This window comes from Rhinatrema bivittatum, chromosome 5 (genome assembly GCF_901001135.1).
Source record: "Rhinatrema bivittatum chromosome 5, aRhiBiv1.1, whole genome shotgun sequence".
Lineage (NCBI taxonomy): Eukaryota > Metazoa > Chordata > Amphibia > Gymnophiona > Rhinatrematidae > Rhinatrema > Rhinatrema bivittatum.
Window position 1 is genome coordinate 310,531,883 of NC_042619.1, and position 16,130 is coordinate 310,548,012.

A 16,130-nucleotide genomic window follows, 5' to 3' on the forward strand; every position below is an offset into this window, starting at 1 on the left:
GGAGTCAGCAACACCGGCGTGCTCTCTTCTTCCCGCCCCCCCCCCCCCCGCGGCCCGGAAGAGGAAGTGGAGAGTATCGGGTGCCTGCGCGGCAAGAAGAGGCCACGCTAGTGCGCTCGGCATCGGCCCGAAGAAAAGAAGACTGCAGCGCGGCTCGGAGGAAAACGAAGAGGTTCAGCCGCGGCCGATGGGACGCCGCCTCCGCGAGGGCTGAAAATGAAGAGGTTCTCTCTCTCCCCCACCCCGGGAACTCGCGGCAGCAGCAGCCTCCTCCCAACGCTAACCTCTTCATTTTCAGCCCTCGCGGAGGCGGCGTCCCATCGGCCGCGGCTGAACCTCTTCGTTTTCCTCCGAGCCGCGCTGCAGTCTTCTTTTCTTCGGGCCGATGCCGAGCGCACTAGCGTGGCCTCTTCTTACCGCGCAGGCACCCGATACTCTCCACTTCCTCTTCCGGGCCGCGGGGGGGGGGGGGGGGGGGGTGTGTGTGTGTGTGTGTGTGTGTGTGTGTGTGTGTGAGAGTGAGAGATTGCATGTATGTGAATGATTGAGAGCCTGTACATGTGAAAGAGAGTATGTCTGTGATTGAGAGCCTGCCTGTGAGAGAGAGAGAGCATGAATGTAAGTTTACCATTGGGAACCTGTATGTGTAAGTTTGTGATTGAAAACCTGTTTGTGTGAAAGAGTATGTGTGTATGATTGAGATCCTTTGTGTGTGAGAGAAATCATGTGTATGTATGATTAAGAGCCTGTGTGTATAAGTAAGAGAGAGATCATGTGTGTCTGTGTGTGATTGAGAGCTGATTTAGGTGAGGGAGCATGTGAGTATGTGATTGAGAGCCTGTGTGTAAATGAGAGAAAGAGAGGACATGTTTGTAAGCATGTGAATGAGAGTCTGTGTGTGAGAGAAAAAGACAGCATGTATTTATGTGATTGAAAGACTGTGTGTGTGTGTAAGCGTGAAAAGATAGACAGCATGTGTGTAAATGTGTAATTAAGAGCCTATATAAGTGAGAGAGAAAAAGCATGTGTATATGTGAGTGACTGAGAGCATGTGTGTATAGGTGTGTCATTGAGAGCCAGTGTGAGAGAGAGCGCTGGTATGTGACTGAGAGAGGAGAAACTTCCAAGCAAACCACCCCACCTCCTGCTAATTCAGAACAATCTCAGGACACCTGGATATCAAACGTTCCCAGGTATGCAGAGCAAAAAAATTTTGTATCCTTATTATTTTTCATTACTGGGTCTTTGTGTCTGCTATTTTGAAATATTTTGTTGGTATCTGGAAATGTTTTATACGAGTTTTTAATTATTGGATATTCCACTCATCAGCTGTTTCGAAATAGGTTCTTTTTATTAGTACAGTTTTACTGCTGATGATTTTATATTTCTTGATTTGTTTTATAAGGATGGGTGATGTTTCTTTTTCCTATGTTACACTGCATACAGAGACTCTGGCTTGTTGCAGTTTCCAATTCAGTTTTTTCTGCATGCTTCTTGTTATGCGTTTTGGTCTCTTTATTCTATGTTAGGTGAGGGACAGCACGTGATTCAGGTGAGGTTTTCTGCTGGCGTGTAGTTTGTGTAGGACTCTATAGCAGCCTGACTTGGTCCGTTTTCCTAATAGGAGATGTATTGGTGTCTTAAGGCCTGGTGTAATATTTTCAGAGACTTATTGTACTTTAAAAGTGTGATCTTACATAAAATGCACACATTTACTTGTATTTAGTTTTAAACATATTGTATGGCTCTCATGGAATTACATTTTAAAATATGTGGCGTTTATGGCTCTCTCAGCCAAAAAGGTTCCTGACCCCTGCTCTATGGTTTTGGAAAGAAGCAGCAGAAAAATTAAGGGGAAAGGAAAATTAGTTTCTTACCTGATAATTTTCGTTCCTGTAGTACCAAGGATCAGTCCAGGACACCTGGGTTGTGACTCCGCACCAGTAGATGGAGACAGACTAAAACTTGTGGGCGGAGCCATATAAGCCCCTGTGCCAGTCACAGCCCCTCAGTCATACGTAATGTCAAAGTAGAAACCCAAATGGGCAACCATAGCTAACTAACAAAACTCGCCATTTAACCGGAAACAATTCCAACCCCTGCGGGAACCGGACTCCCCAACCGGGAGAGCGAACAAGCGGTGAGCTTAAGGAAACAACTATGAGCGGACTCTCCGTCAGCGGGCGGGATCCTGGACTGATCCTTGGTACTACAGGAACGAAAATTATCAGGTAAGAAACTAATTTTCCTTTCCCTGTACGTACCAGGATCAGTCCAGGACACCTGGGATGTACCAGAGCCAACTTACCGAGGGTGGGAAGCAGAGAGTCCCGCTCGGAGTACCCTCTCTCCAAACCCTCCGACCTCAGCGGCCTGAACATCCAGACGGTAATGTCTGACGAAGGTATGCAACGACTTCCAGGTAGCCGCCCTACAAATCTCTTGGGGCGACACCTGAGAAGACTCCGCCCAGGACACAGCGTGAGACCTTGTCGAATGAGCCCGAAGACCCACCGGCGGAGTCTTTCCCCGTACAATGTACGCTGAGCCTATGGCCTCTTTGAGCCAATGGGCGATCGTCGTGCGAGACGCTGCAGCCCTTTTCTTGGGACCGGAAAAGAGGACAAACAGATGATCCGTTATTCGAAAAGGATTAGTGACCTCCAGATAGCGAAGGAGGGATCTCCTCACATCCAGCTTTCGCAAGTCCCTCGCCTTCGGATCCGACGACTCCCCGACCGCGAAAGCGGGAAGTTCAACGGAGTGATTCAAATGAAAAGCCGAGATGACCTTCGGAAGAAAGAAGGGACAGTGCGCAAGGAAACGCCTGTGTCGGAGATTCGCAAGAACGGCTCCCTACATGACCACGCCTGTAATTCCAAGATACGGCGTGCCGAAGAAACCGCCACCAGAAACACGGTCTTCAACGTGAGATCCTTGACAGTAGAGCGCTGCAAAGGCTCAAACAGTGCCGAACATAAGGCAGAAAGAACCCAATTAAGATTCCAAGCCGGATAGGAAGAACGCAAGGGAGGACGGAGATGCTTAGCCCCCTTCAGGAAACGGGCTATATCCGAGTGAAGAGCCAGAGGGGATCCCCCAACCTTCCCCCGCAAACAACCAAGTGCCGCCACGTGGACTCGTAGGGAACTGCACGCCAAGCCTCTGGCCAGTCCCGCCTGGAGGAAGCCAGAATATCAGAGACCGCAGCGGCAGTGGGATCCAAACCTCGCTTCATACACCAATCCTCAAAAACTACCCAGACCCTGACATAAGCCAGGGACGTAGACTGCTTCCGGGACCTCAGCAGCGTAGCAATAACCGCGTCAGAGTAACCTTTTCTCTTTAACCGATTCCTCTCAAAAGCCATGCCGCAAGACAAAAGTGATCCGCATCCTCCAAAAGACGGGGCCCTGATGAAGCAGCCCCGCGAAGCCGTGGAGACGAAGGGGAGCCTCCATAGACAACTGAATGAGGTCTGCGAACCATGGACGGCGTGGCCACTCCGGTGCCACCATGATCACGTTGGAGGGGTGCAATTCTACGCGCCCCAGGATCTTGCCGATCATTGGCCACGGGGAAAACATGTACAGCAGCACATCCGTCGGCCAAGGGAACACCAGCGCATCGACGCCCTCTGCTCCCCGCTCTCGACGCCGACTGTAAAAACGCGGAGCCTTCGCGTTGTGCCACGTGGCCGTCAGATCCAAGTGGGGAACTCCCCATGTCCTGCAGAGGAGAAGAAACGCCTCGGCCGCCAGTTCCCACTCTCCGGGATCTAGACGATGCCTGCTGAGAAATCTGCCTGCACGTTGTCGACCCCGGCATTGTGAGACGCTGCTATGCTGCCGAGATGTTGTTCCGACCAGACCATCAAAATTCTCACCTCTTCCGCCACCAGTGGACTTCTCGTCCCTCCTTGACGATTGATGTAGGCCACGGTGGTTGCGTTGTCTGACAGTACTCGGACCGCCTGTCCCCGCACCAAGGGTAGGAAGGCTTGGAGAGCCAGATGGACCGCTCCGGTCTCGAGGCGGTTGATGGACCATTGAGCTTGCGATGCTGACCAACGACCTTGCACCGACTTCCCTAGGCAAACTGCTCCCCAGCCAGAGAGACTGGCATCCGTGGACACCACCGTCCAGTCGGGAATGAGAAGGGATACGCCACAGGACAGATGACTTGGATCCAGCCACCAAAGAAGACTGGATCTCGCCGGACCCACAAGCGGGAGCGGTAGGTAGAAATCCTCCGAAACTGGCTTCCAACGGGACAGCAAAGAAGACTGCAATGGCCGCAGGTGAGCGAACGCCCAGGGTACCAACGCGAGCGTTGAAGCCATAGACCCCAGCACCGTCAGGTAATCGCAGACTCGCGGACGGCGAAGAGACAACAGACGCCGCACCTGAGATTGCAGTTTGCCTATCCGATCTTGAGAGAGGATTACCCTGCCCCGTTTCGTGTCGAATAAGGCCCCCAGAAATTCCAAGGACTGAGTGGGAGCCAAATGACTTTTGTTGTAATAGACCACCCAGCCTAGGGACTGCAAGAGCTGGAGGACCCTGTCCACCGCCCGTCGACACTGACTCTCTGATTTCGCCCGAATCAGCCAATCGTCTAGGTAAGGATGAACCAGAAGACCTTCCCGTCGCAGCTGCACCGCCACTACCACCATCACTTTCGTGAATGTCCGAGGCGCCGTTGCAAGGCCAAAGGGGAGCGCCCGAAATTGGTAGTGCCTCCCCAGAACGCAGAACCTCAGAAGCTGCTGGCACGATGGCTGAATGCCCACGTGAGGGTACGCCTCCGTGAGATCCAGAGAAGCCAGAAATTCGCCCGGACGCACCGAAGCGATAACTGACCGAATCGTTACCAATTTGAAGTGGGGAACGCGAAGACATCTGATTACCCCTTTGAGGTCCAGAATTGGCCTTGAAGTGCCATCCTTCTTGGGAACCACGAAGTAAATGGAGTAACGGCCCGAGCCGCGCCGATCGGCAGGGACGGGGGAGATGGCCCCCAAGCTTTCCAGCCGACGGAAGGTGTCCAACCTCGCCGCCCTCTTCCTGGGGCCTTGCAGGGCGAGACCAGGAACTCGTCCGCTGGGATGCGAGCAAATTCTAACTCGTAGCCGTGTCTTATCACGTCGAGGACCCACTGGATCGACGTCACCCTGATCCACTCCTTGAAATATAAAGTGAACCGCGCCCCTACATTTGGAATGGCGTGCCGCAGGCGCGACGAGGGGTGGACCGGCCGGATTTCATTGCGAGGGCTTGAACCTCGCACCCGACGGGACTCCGCCTTGCCCCCCGTAACGTTTCCCACGAAAGGACTGCTGCCATGGAGTGTTCCGGGAAGAAGATGGTCTATACGAAGGGCCGGCGGATCCTTGAGGGCGCGATTTCCTGGGCCCCCGGAACCGGAAAGGAGGGCCGCGCCCTGGCCCTATCCTCGGGCAGCTTGAATGCCCTGTTCTCCCCCAGAGAAACCATCAAATCATCCAACTCCTTACCGAACAACAACTTCCCCTTGAAAGGAAACGAACCCAGGTGGGCTATGGAAGAGCCATCCGCTGCCCAGTTGCGTAGCCACAGGAGACGGCGCGCCGAAACTGCGGCTACTATGGACCTAGCAGAGGTGCGCAGCAGGTTGTGGAGGGCGTCAGCTCCATAAGCTATTGCCGCCTCCAATCTATCAACCTGAGACGCCTCCTCCGCCGACAGGCCTGCATTCACCTGAAGGACCGGGGCCCAGCGTAAACTAGCCCGCATGGCGAAGTTAGGGCAGATTGCTGCCCGCACCCCTAGGGCGGATACCTCAAATATCTTCTTGAGCTGCACTTCGAGCTTCCTGTCTTGAATATCCCGAAGGGCCGTCGCCCCCGTGACCGGGATAGTGGGCCTCTTCGTCACCGCGGGGAGCCTCTATCCCCAGATCCTGGAGAATGGCCGGGATGAGTGGCGACAGTTCCTCTCTGCGGAACAGACGGACTACCTTGGGGTCACCCCCGTCCGTGCCTGTGTACCTTCTCCCGCGCCGGGCTGGGCGGAGCCATCCGCCCCCGTCTCCTCAGCCCCCCTCGGGGGCTCCTCGAGACCATCAGTATCCGCCGTGGAGGAATCTTCTAGATCTGACTCCTGAGGTACGCCCCGGGGAAGCCGTTTCCCTCGCGCTGGCTCCTGGGCGAACATCGCGGTCTTTTTTTTTTTTGCCTTGCGCTTACTCGGTGGGGCCTGGTTGGAGCCCTCCCCAGAGCCCCCCCCCCTCGGGAGCGCTTGCTGCGCTTGTACTTAAGTACCTTGCGTAGCAAGACCGTGAAAACCTCATAAAACGACCCGGATTCGGAAGAATCGGCGTCGGAATCCCCCCGGGGCCGAAGCCCCTCCTCGGCGCCCCCTCCCGCCGCGCCCCGCTGCGGGGATAACGCGGGAGGGAGAGCCGAATCGCCTGCCGCGGTCCGCGAGAATTCCTTGCCGGTGGCCAAAATGGCCGCCGCTCCCGCACTGAGCGGGAAAATGTCCTGAGGCCTATTACTGGGCCTACCCCTCGCGGCGGCGAACGCGCGATCCAGGCCCGAGCCCCCCGCGATGCCCCGGACGTTGCTTCACCGCCCTGGATGCAGGCCGAGCAGAGGCCCTCCCTGGACAAACGCGCGCGCGGCGACCCGCAGGCCTTGCATGAAGAACCGCGCGGCATGCCGGCGACTGCGGGAAGTAAAAAAAAAAAACTGAGGCGCGTCAAAATTAAAGAAAAACTAATTCGGCGACCTCCCCCCTTGCCAGCGGCGCCCCCCCAGCGCGAAGACGACGGAGCAGCGACGCCGAAGCAACGGAGAGCCGGCCGCAACAAAATAAAAACAGAAACTCTTTTTTTTTTTTTTTTTTTAAACGCTGATGCTGGCCGCTGTCCCGGGTCCTGGAGCCCTAGTCCTGCAGGGGTGAGTGAACCGGGCTCCCCGGTGTCACCCCTGACGCTGCCACTAGACCAGCCGGGTCCTCGACCCTGGCAGCGGCCTCAACCGGGGGAGGGTAGTCCCCTCAGGACCTCTCAACCCCCCTGGGAGGCAGGGCACCCGAGATTAAAGGATTAAAAGAAAACCCTAATTTGGCATATAAACAACTAGGCCTAACAAAAAACCTAGCCCAAAAATTCAAACCTGACTAACACCAGAACCAGGTCAGGCAGGGCTGTGACTAGACCTGCACCATCTACTGGAGACAGAGTAAGACCGAGGGGGGGCTGTGACTGGCACAGGGGCTTATATGGCTCCGCCCACAAGTTTTAGTCTGTCTCCATCTACTGGTGCGGAGTCACAACCCAGGTGTCCTGGACTGATCCTGGTACGTACAGGGAAAAAAGATTAGCATTCATAAACTACAAGAGTGCAGAAAGAGGAGGACAGGAACCAGTATCTGAAGAAGCTAAGAGAAGCTGGGAAAGAAGTGAAGAAAGCAAAGGCGCAAACAGAAGAAAAAAATATCTAATACAGTAAATAAGGGGGCAAGGTACGTTCTTTTAGATCGTATTGGTGACAGAAGGAAGTGCAAAGGTGGAATTGTAAAGTACACGGGTGAAGGGGGAATACGTAACAGCTAATGAGGAGAAAGAGGAATTCTTTAACCAATATTTCTCTTCAGTGTTCACCGAGGAAGAACAAGGAGCAGGACCATAGAAAACTGCCACAAACCAGAGTGGAAGTGGTAGACGTTGCAATCAATGTCAGAAGACTGCTAGCAGAGCTAAAAGCAGCTAACACAATGTGGTCGGATGCATTACGTGTGAGGATAACTAAGGGAAGCTCTGGCAGCACCACTGTCTGACCTTTTCAGTGCGTCTTTAGAGTGAGGAGTAGTTCCAAAGGACTGGAGACAGGCAGACGGGGTTCCTCTTCACAAACGTACAGGTAAGGAGTCATCTGAGAACTACAGACTAGTTAGCCTGACCTCAACGGAGAGGAAAATTAATACAATCATTGCTAAAACAAAGGATAGAGCCAAGTTCTGGAATCCAATGGATTACAGGATCTAAGGCATCATGGTCTTCCCAGAGGTAGGTTTTGTCAAACGAATCCAATCAATTTCTTTGACTGGATGATGAGAGAGTTAGACTGCGGACAGCGCTAGATGCAGTGTATGTGAATTTGAGCAAGGCCTTTGACACAGTTCCACATAAGTGACTTACCCTAGGTATGGGCCCTAAAGGTACTAGCTGGGTTAGAAACTGGATGAGTGGGAGATGACACGGGATAGTGACAAATGGAGTTCACGCAGAGGAAAGGGAGGTTACTGGTAGCATGCGATCTGGTTCCGTTCAGCACTTATTTATGCTACTGTGGAATGGCTGTCGGAAAAGGTTTGTGTTTCTGCAGATATCATAATCATCAACACAGTAGACAGTATAGGGGGAGAAATTCTTCTATACATCAGACAAGAGTGGACTCTAGGGGCGATCATATCATATGAGTTAAGATGGCAAATAGATAGACAAAGCGACAGCAAAAGCTAGACGGATGTTTGGGTGCACAGGCAGAGGAACAGGCAGCAGGAAAAAGGAGTCCGTCAATTTTGCTTTCGTGCAAGTGTTTGGGCACTGTGTACAGTTCTGGAGATTGAACCTTCCAAAGGATACACAGCAGATTGAGTCGGTCCAGAAGGCAGCTCCAAAAATGGTCAATGATCTTCACCACAAAAAGTATATGGGGACAGACTTACAGATCTAAATAAGTATATCCTGAAGAAAAGGAGGGAAAGGGGAGATACTTGCAAGGAATAACTGCAAAGGTGGGCCTCTTTCAATGAAGAGGAGGCCCTGGAATGGGGGGGTCATGGGATGAGGATGAAAGGGAGCAGACTCATAAGTAATCAAAAGAAATATTTCTTAGACACATGGAACCTGCTTCCTGTGGGTGTGGCAGAGAGGACGACAGCATCAGAATTAAAAAAACATGGGACAAGAAAAGAGGTCCTCAGAGGGAGAGGACGGGCCTATAAAGCCGAGCAGGAGAAGTGGATGGGCCATCTGGTCTTCCTCTGCCGTCACGCTCTATGTGGCTATGTTTTAAGAGCCGTGGGCACTTTTAAGAAAATACTGGTAAATTTCATGAGTATTCAGGGTATTAGCTGACCTGGCAATGTGCTGCCTCTCTAAGTAGGACCCAGTGCTACAAGCAACAGTAGACTCACCCCAAAGAGTGCACGTTTTTTGTGACATGTGACTGTACAACTGTAACCAATATGCCCAACATCAATAACTGGAAGGGTCCCCAGAGAACTATAAAGATCTTCCAAAAAGCTCAAGGTCTGATGGGGGGGCAAACTGGGGCCTGAAGAGATTTTAGTTGCAAACCCTTGCATGGCAAACCCCTTAGAAAATAATGAAACGTCATTAGGGCTTACAGGTTGATGCAAACCTCGGAGGCAAGAGGCCGAAGCCCTAAGGCAGATCTTATTCAAAATATTAATTCTAATTATAATGTGACGTACACATACACTTGCTCTATTACTACCACTGAACTATCATTTATGGCATCACACATCAATGCATGTGATGTCACCTGAGATCTCTTTGGCAGCCAGGGAGCTCCCAAGGAAGCAGAGTCCACTATAATGTGATGTAAATCAAGGGATTCAGTTAATCCACCGACGTGTGGGAAAGGAGAGCAGCGAGCTTTACACTTTACATGCAGATAAAGCATCAGAGACAGGCAGGATGACATGTAAGCACAAAAAAAACTCACTGTACATATCCGACTCATCCAGGATCTCCGACTTGATGATCTCCTCGATGACGTCCTCCAGGGTCACGAGTCCAATGACCTCATAGAAGGGGTCTCCCTCACCCTCGTTGTTCACCTTCTGAACAATGGCCAAGTGTGACTTACCTGCGAAGCAGCAAAACAAAACAAAATCCCACAAATATCAAACAAACCTTGTTACACTGAGCAAACTACAGAGAAAAGACAACCCTCTAATTTCAGTGGAGAGAAAACCCTGTAATACATCACCCCCTCCTGTATCTCAGCTCTGTGACACATTTATATCTATTCCCATGTCCCATACCTCAGTCCTACATCCCTGTATCCATTCACCCCCATCTGTCTCTCAGCCTTGTAACACATTCCCACCTCCCACATCTCATCCCTTTAACATACCCTGGCAGCCATTATCTTTAGCAGGCTGGTACTTATTCTCTCTACTCTCTGGGCTGTTTGGCAAATCTGCTCCCTGGACCGGGCCTATGCTTTCCTTCTCACACGTGCCAAATGAACCCACAGACTCTATGTCGAAAAGCAAGTTAATTTCCAGGAGCTCAAGGGGGCTCAGCACAGAATGAAACATTAGTCCAGTACCGTACCTCCCACTGTGATGGCTGTATGAACATATACAGCAAGTCCTCCTGAGGGAAGCCATGCTAAGATTGCCAGTAATTATGGAATTACAGAAAGTATAATTACAAGGCCTGTAATTAGAGCCTGGGAGGCCCCAACCCAGAATCTCACCGTCTATCTTTATTACACCATAGAGACACTTAATGGATTCAGGATTCTGGATCCCAGGATGTCTTCCGGTCCTGAAATCCCCCAAGACAGAGTCAGACTGGGATCTCGCATAGTCTAAAAACTATGAGAACATGAGAATCTCAAAACTGCTCATTCTAGCACCTTCCTTCCACACTTGTTTTTTTCTTTAAATCTGTACAAGTCCATACACCCTTGACTTTTCCTCCCTGTTCCTCAAATCCTCCTTATGCATCTTCACAGACTGCCCTAAGCTCATTTTCTGTCCTCTTTGTATTTACAAAAATGCAACAGGATCTAGGATTCCTTAAAACCCAGTCGCAAAATCCCACGGTTTGCTCTTTGCAGTACAATGGCTCTTCCTGGCAGAAGGCAAGAAAGAGTTGAGTGGGCTGGCAGAATATCACATGGCTCACTACAAAGGAAAAAGGTCTGAAAGAGATTTAGAGAGCAAATAAGTCAGGAAGAAGGACCAAAGAAGGCTGGAGGCTTGCAGAAGGAAAGAGATTGAACAGAAAAAAGGTGATTATTACCTAAGCCAATCATCCTTGGAGGGCCCAAAGAGCATGTGAATGAGAACTGAAGTATCCACGCTGCAGGTACTTGTACTGTAGCCCCCTATGGATCTCAAACAGACCAGGAGTTGGGAGAACTCAGAGATAGTTTTGATTATTTCTTACAACCAGTAGCCTTCAAAACCATTCCTCACCAGGCACAGGTACACAGGTATTCCAACAGCGGGCAAGGGAGTGGCCTCATCTCCTGGATCCCCCTTCGAAGAAAAGTCTGGTTGAGAATGGGTTACCAGATGGCTGCGCCAGGACTGGTTTTGCCCCATTCTATGGACCTGTAATGCTACATTCCCCAAGGAAACCAGAAAAGCAAACCAAGAGAGAGAAATGAGGTAAAATCAGGGCTGGAGCTGATGGCTTGGAAATATTGTAAATACCGGGTGGGGGGAGAAGGCTGGAATAAGAAGCTATCAAGCAGTACTGTACTCAAAAGAGGATGCAGTCTACTGCTTAAGTGGCTCCGCCATCCATAGCAAAGAAAAATAGCAAGGCACTCCCAAATACAATCATTTATTGAGACATTTACAAACTGTTTTGGTTCCAACCCTGGATGATCTGGAGTCATCTAGTAACTCAATCTCCAGTTACTAGGAAAAAATTTCCTCCATCCACAAAACTTGTCTCCTTTATTCTCTCTCCCCTGCCATCCACACTGTCTTCATTCATCTAACACAGCGATTCTCAACCGGTGTGTCGCGGCTTCCTGGTGTCCCACTGCCCTGGATGAGCTTCCCTCCCTCTATCCCAGCGAGATGCAGATAGTCTTCCACTAACACTGCTGCTGTTCCGTCCAGGCAGGGACGGCAGCAGCGTTAGTGGGAGCTGGCAACATCAGCGGCATGGCCCTTTCTTCCTCCCGCCCCCACAGCCCGGAACAGGAAGTGATGTACAGTGGAGCACACGGGAAGAAGAGACGACCATGCTGCATAAAGTATCGGCAGAAATGCGGGCCCGGACCAAAATGAAGTGCATCCGGTGGTCAGCGAAGGGAGAAAGAACAGAGAGCCCCCACAGCTGATGGGATTCTTCATTCTTGGGCCGCAGGGGCTGGAGGAGGAGGCAACTCCAGCTGCCATTTGTGTTAGGAAGAAGGGAGGGTTATGAGAGAGAGCGAGCCAGAGGGAGAGAGAGCATGTGTGTGTAACTGACTCTTGTATGTAAGTAAAACAGTGTATTTGTGCAAGTGTGATTCACAGTATGTGTCTAAGAGCGAACATGTGTGTGATTGAGAGCATGGGTGTGAGCATGTGTGAGAGAGAGATAGACTGGTCAGGGAAGTGACTGGTGTGTGTGAAAGACTGGTCAGAGAGATGACTGGTGTATGTGAGGAAGAAAGAAAGATTGGTCAAGGATGTGACTGGTGTGAGAGAGAGAGGGAGACTGGTTGGGGAGGTCATTGGTGTGTAAGAGATAGACTGGTCATGGGGTCTAATTGATGAGTGTGTGATTGTGGGCCCTAAAGGAAGAGGACTGTGAGGACAGAGCTTCAGCAGCCACTGCTGTTTCTGGCATGTGCTTTTGGCCTGCAAGGGAAAGGAGTAGGAGAGTTGCTGGAGAGGGTAAGTAACGGTAACTTTTTAAGTTTATTTTTCTTGATTGACTGCCATTTTAATAATTGGGTATTATGTGATGTGTCTGTTTTGAAATATTTTATTGGTATTTGGACAATTTTTAATAAATAAATTATTTTTTTAATTGGATGTTATTCTATTCATCAGCTGTTTTGTAACATTTATTAGTATAGCTTTACAATTATTTCTGTGTGAGGATAAGAACATAAGAACATGTCTATACTGGGTCAGACCAAGGGTCCATCAAGCCCAGCATCCTGTTTCCAACAGTGGCCAATCCAGGCCATAAGAACCTGGCAAGTACCCAAAAACTAAGTCTATTCCATGTTACTGTTGCAAGTAATAGCAGTGGCTATTTTCTAAGTCAACTTAATTAAAGCAGGTAACGGACTTCTCGTCCAAGAACTTATCCAATCCTTTTTTAAACACAGCTATACTAACTGCACTAACCACATACTCTGGCAACAAATTCCAGAGTTTAATTGTGCACCGAGTGAAAAAGAACTTTCTCCGATTAGTTTTAAGTATGCCACATGCTAACTTCATGGAGTGCTCCCTAGTCTTTCTATTATCCGAAAGAGTAAATAACCGATTCACATCTACCCGTTCTAGACCTCTCATGATTTTAAACACCTCTATCATATTCCCCCTCAGTTGTCTCTTCTCCAAGCTGAAAAGTTCTAACCTCTTTAGTCTTTCCTCATAGGGGAGCTTGGCTTGTTCTGTTTTCCTAACAGGAGGTGTATTGGTGTTTAGGGCCTGGTTACATTTTTGTAGTGTTGCCTTTTCATAGGTAGGGTTGTTACTGTTTGAGTATGTTCCATAATGCAAGTGTAACTTTGTGCAGGTTAGTTTGTGTGCATTACTGCAGATCCTGGGACTATGTTAGGTGCTATATTTCTATTTCCATTTCTCCAGGTTTGCACTGCATGCAGAGTGGGATTTTTGGTTTTCCATTCCAATTACTCTCCATACTTGGTGAAGGTCAGTTTTGTCTGTGTAACCGAGATGAGGCATCAATCTTATTTGTTGTCTTTTCTCAATAGGACATGCATTAGTGCTAAATTACTGTCTTTTCATAAGGAGGGGTATTGCGCCTGCTAGTAGAGGGATTTTGTTTTGCTTTTACTGAAATGTCACCAGAATCAGAATATATTTTTGTATGGTGAGTTGTATGGGTAATGCCCAATTCTGCTCTGCACCCATTGTTGGGAGTCGAGGGGGTTCCTGTGGATGCAAAATGTATGTTTAAATTTAGCCCCGTGACGGTCACATGTTCAGTGTGTCATGCTTGTGAGAATCAGCTGGCAGGTGTGTCCCGACCAAAAAAAGGTTGAGAATCACTTTTCTAATAAGTGGTTTCTCTCAAGAGCTCATCATCGTCTCCGAGAGCTCCTTTTGTTGTCCCCTTCCACCAACTGCATAGCCAAGGCGCCAGCTCATATAAATGTCAACACTATTTCTTTCATAATAGTCAGGCTGACAACACAATAATTACTGCTCCATGCTAGCTAAGGCCTTGATGACATCAGAAGAGAGATGCCCGAGACCTCCACACTGCAAGAATAGAACAGAATGGATTGGAGCTCTCTTGTCACTAGGATGTTAGGAACCAGAAATATGCAGTACTTTTTCAGTGCTGCTCAGAGAAGGCTTAGTAAATCATTTTCCCTTGTACTAGGGCAGCGATTCTCAAACCTTTTAGCCGTTATCCCAGAGGATGACCAAAATAAATTAGAAGGGGTGTGGTTTCCCTACAACCACTACTCCACTCTCACCGTTACCAAACTCCAGCTGAGCCTCTCTCTCAACCTCCACCCTCTTACATCTGCCAGCTCCTGTTACCTCCCCAGCCGAACCTCTTTCACCCACAAATCCTTCATATAACCCCAACTGATCCTGTCATCCCCTCTCTTTCACTCAATCCTCCATTCCATCTTCCCTTTCATCCCCATCCCCTAGCACCTCCTCCTCTTCCACATCTCCCCAGCAGACCTGTTCTCACTCTCCAGTTTCTCTCTTACATCTTCCAGTGAATCTTCTTTCAGTGCCCCTCTCTCACCCTCCATAGCCAACCTCCTCTATAGTTGATCCAACCCTCAAACTCTTCCTGCTTTTGATCCCACCCTTCAAACTGACCCTTCTCTAAACATCCTTCTAGGCCAGGGTTAGCAGCAACATTTTTCTTTGGGGCTTGGGCTAAAAGCAGATACAACTGGTGGGAAGAGAGGAACTGGCTGATGACAGGAGCAATATTTTTCTCTTGGACAGGTTCAGGGGTGGGTCCTAAACCAGACAGTGATCTGCAAGAGCAGCAGAATTAGTAATGAAAGTTGGCATGGGGCCCATGAGCCAATGCAAGCTCTCAGGCCCTGCAGAGGCTCCAAATCCCTCCTCGTGCAAGATTTCCTTTTGCATAGAACTTGTGAAAAGTTGGGGCCACTGCAAGGCTTGTGAGAATGTGCTGGCTCTCAGGCTGCACCCTGCCGTCCACTACTAATGCTGCTGTGGTTTTGTGACCCATTTAGGGAAGCCCTGTACTAGAGACTTTGTGAAAAGTTTAAGTACTTCTGTAAACTGGTTATCTGCCAAATAGCAGAAACTTTTTTACAAAGGTTAAACATTCCTGGTTTTAACAAGATCTGATGTCAGGCCAGCTCAAAGGCAGCACTGCTTGCCACCATGTGGAGGGTACCCAGTTTGGACCTTTCACACTCTTGGATGGCTAGAGCTGAGGATGTTGAACCATGGTGGACAGATTTAAAGCCCATGAGCCAAGGGTCCAGAAGGAGCCTTGGTGCATGGCTCCTGGCCTCAGGAGAACTGCTGCAATGACCATAGTAGGAACAGTGGGAGGTTAGGTCTATTAAAATAGGGGTTAAATCCCTGGTAGTTTGCAAATGAAGGCTCAAAGTGCCAGGATGCCAGCACAGATTTTGAATGAGCTGGAAGAAAACGGAGGAACTACTAGGTAAAGAGGTCTTTAAACAAACTCATTACTTGAAAGCCAAGGAAGTGTTAACCTCATGACCTTGGCTGCTTGCAGCTCTGCAAAAGATTTTTGAAAAGTGTGGCAAGAGCAAGGGGCTCCACCCAAGCTAAATTCTCTGTCTACTAAACATCCCAGCACTGGGCACAGATCCGTCAGCACGGGCGAGGATGCTGAAAGGCCCTGGAGCTGCATCAGCACCAAAATGGGCAAGAGTGTTGTTCGGGGAAGCGAGGGTGACAGAGCTGTGAAGAATTCCCTCACCTCATCATCCAGCTGAGCTTTAACTAAAGTGACCTCACGGATACTTAAGTGTCCCTATTAAGAAGTGGGCACAGTAACACACCGGGTAATATCCAAGGGAGCCATTATGCTCACTTTAAAGCTCCTTGTTCATAGAGACAACCATTTAAAATAAAAAAAAAATCCCAATTATTATACAATCTTTGACTAGACTTGGAAGGAACCACAAAAAGTTA

At 49.7% G+C, this 16,130-nt stretch overlaps 1 protein-coding gene across 6 annotated transcripts in view; it reads right to left on the reverse strand.

Annotated features, from left to right (window-relative positions):
• The window catches only part of CNNM4 (cyclin and CBS domain divalent metal cation transport mediator 4), a 164,298-nt gene that overhangs the window by 83,802 nt on the left and 64,366 nt on the right, over positions 1-16,130 (reverse strand). For all 6 annotated transcript variants that reach the window (XR_003857106.1, XR_003857108.1, XR_003857107.1 and 3 more), the window contains exon 2: positions 9,740-9,883. Coding sequence is in view for 3 of the 6 variants with exons in the window: in XM_029604310.1 (XP_029460170.1) it covers positions 9,740-9,883 (144 nt within the window). In the remaining 3 variants the exon portion in view is untranslated. The remainder of the gene's footprint in view (positions 1-9,739; positions 9,884-16,130) is intronic.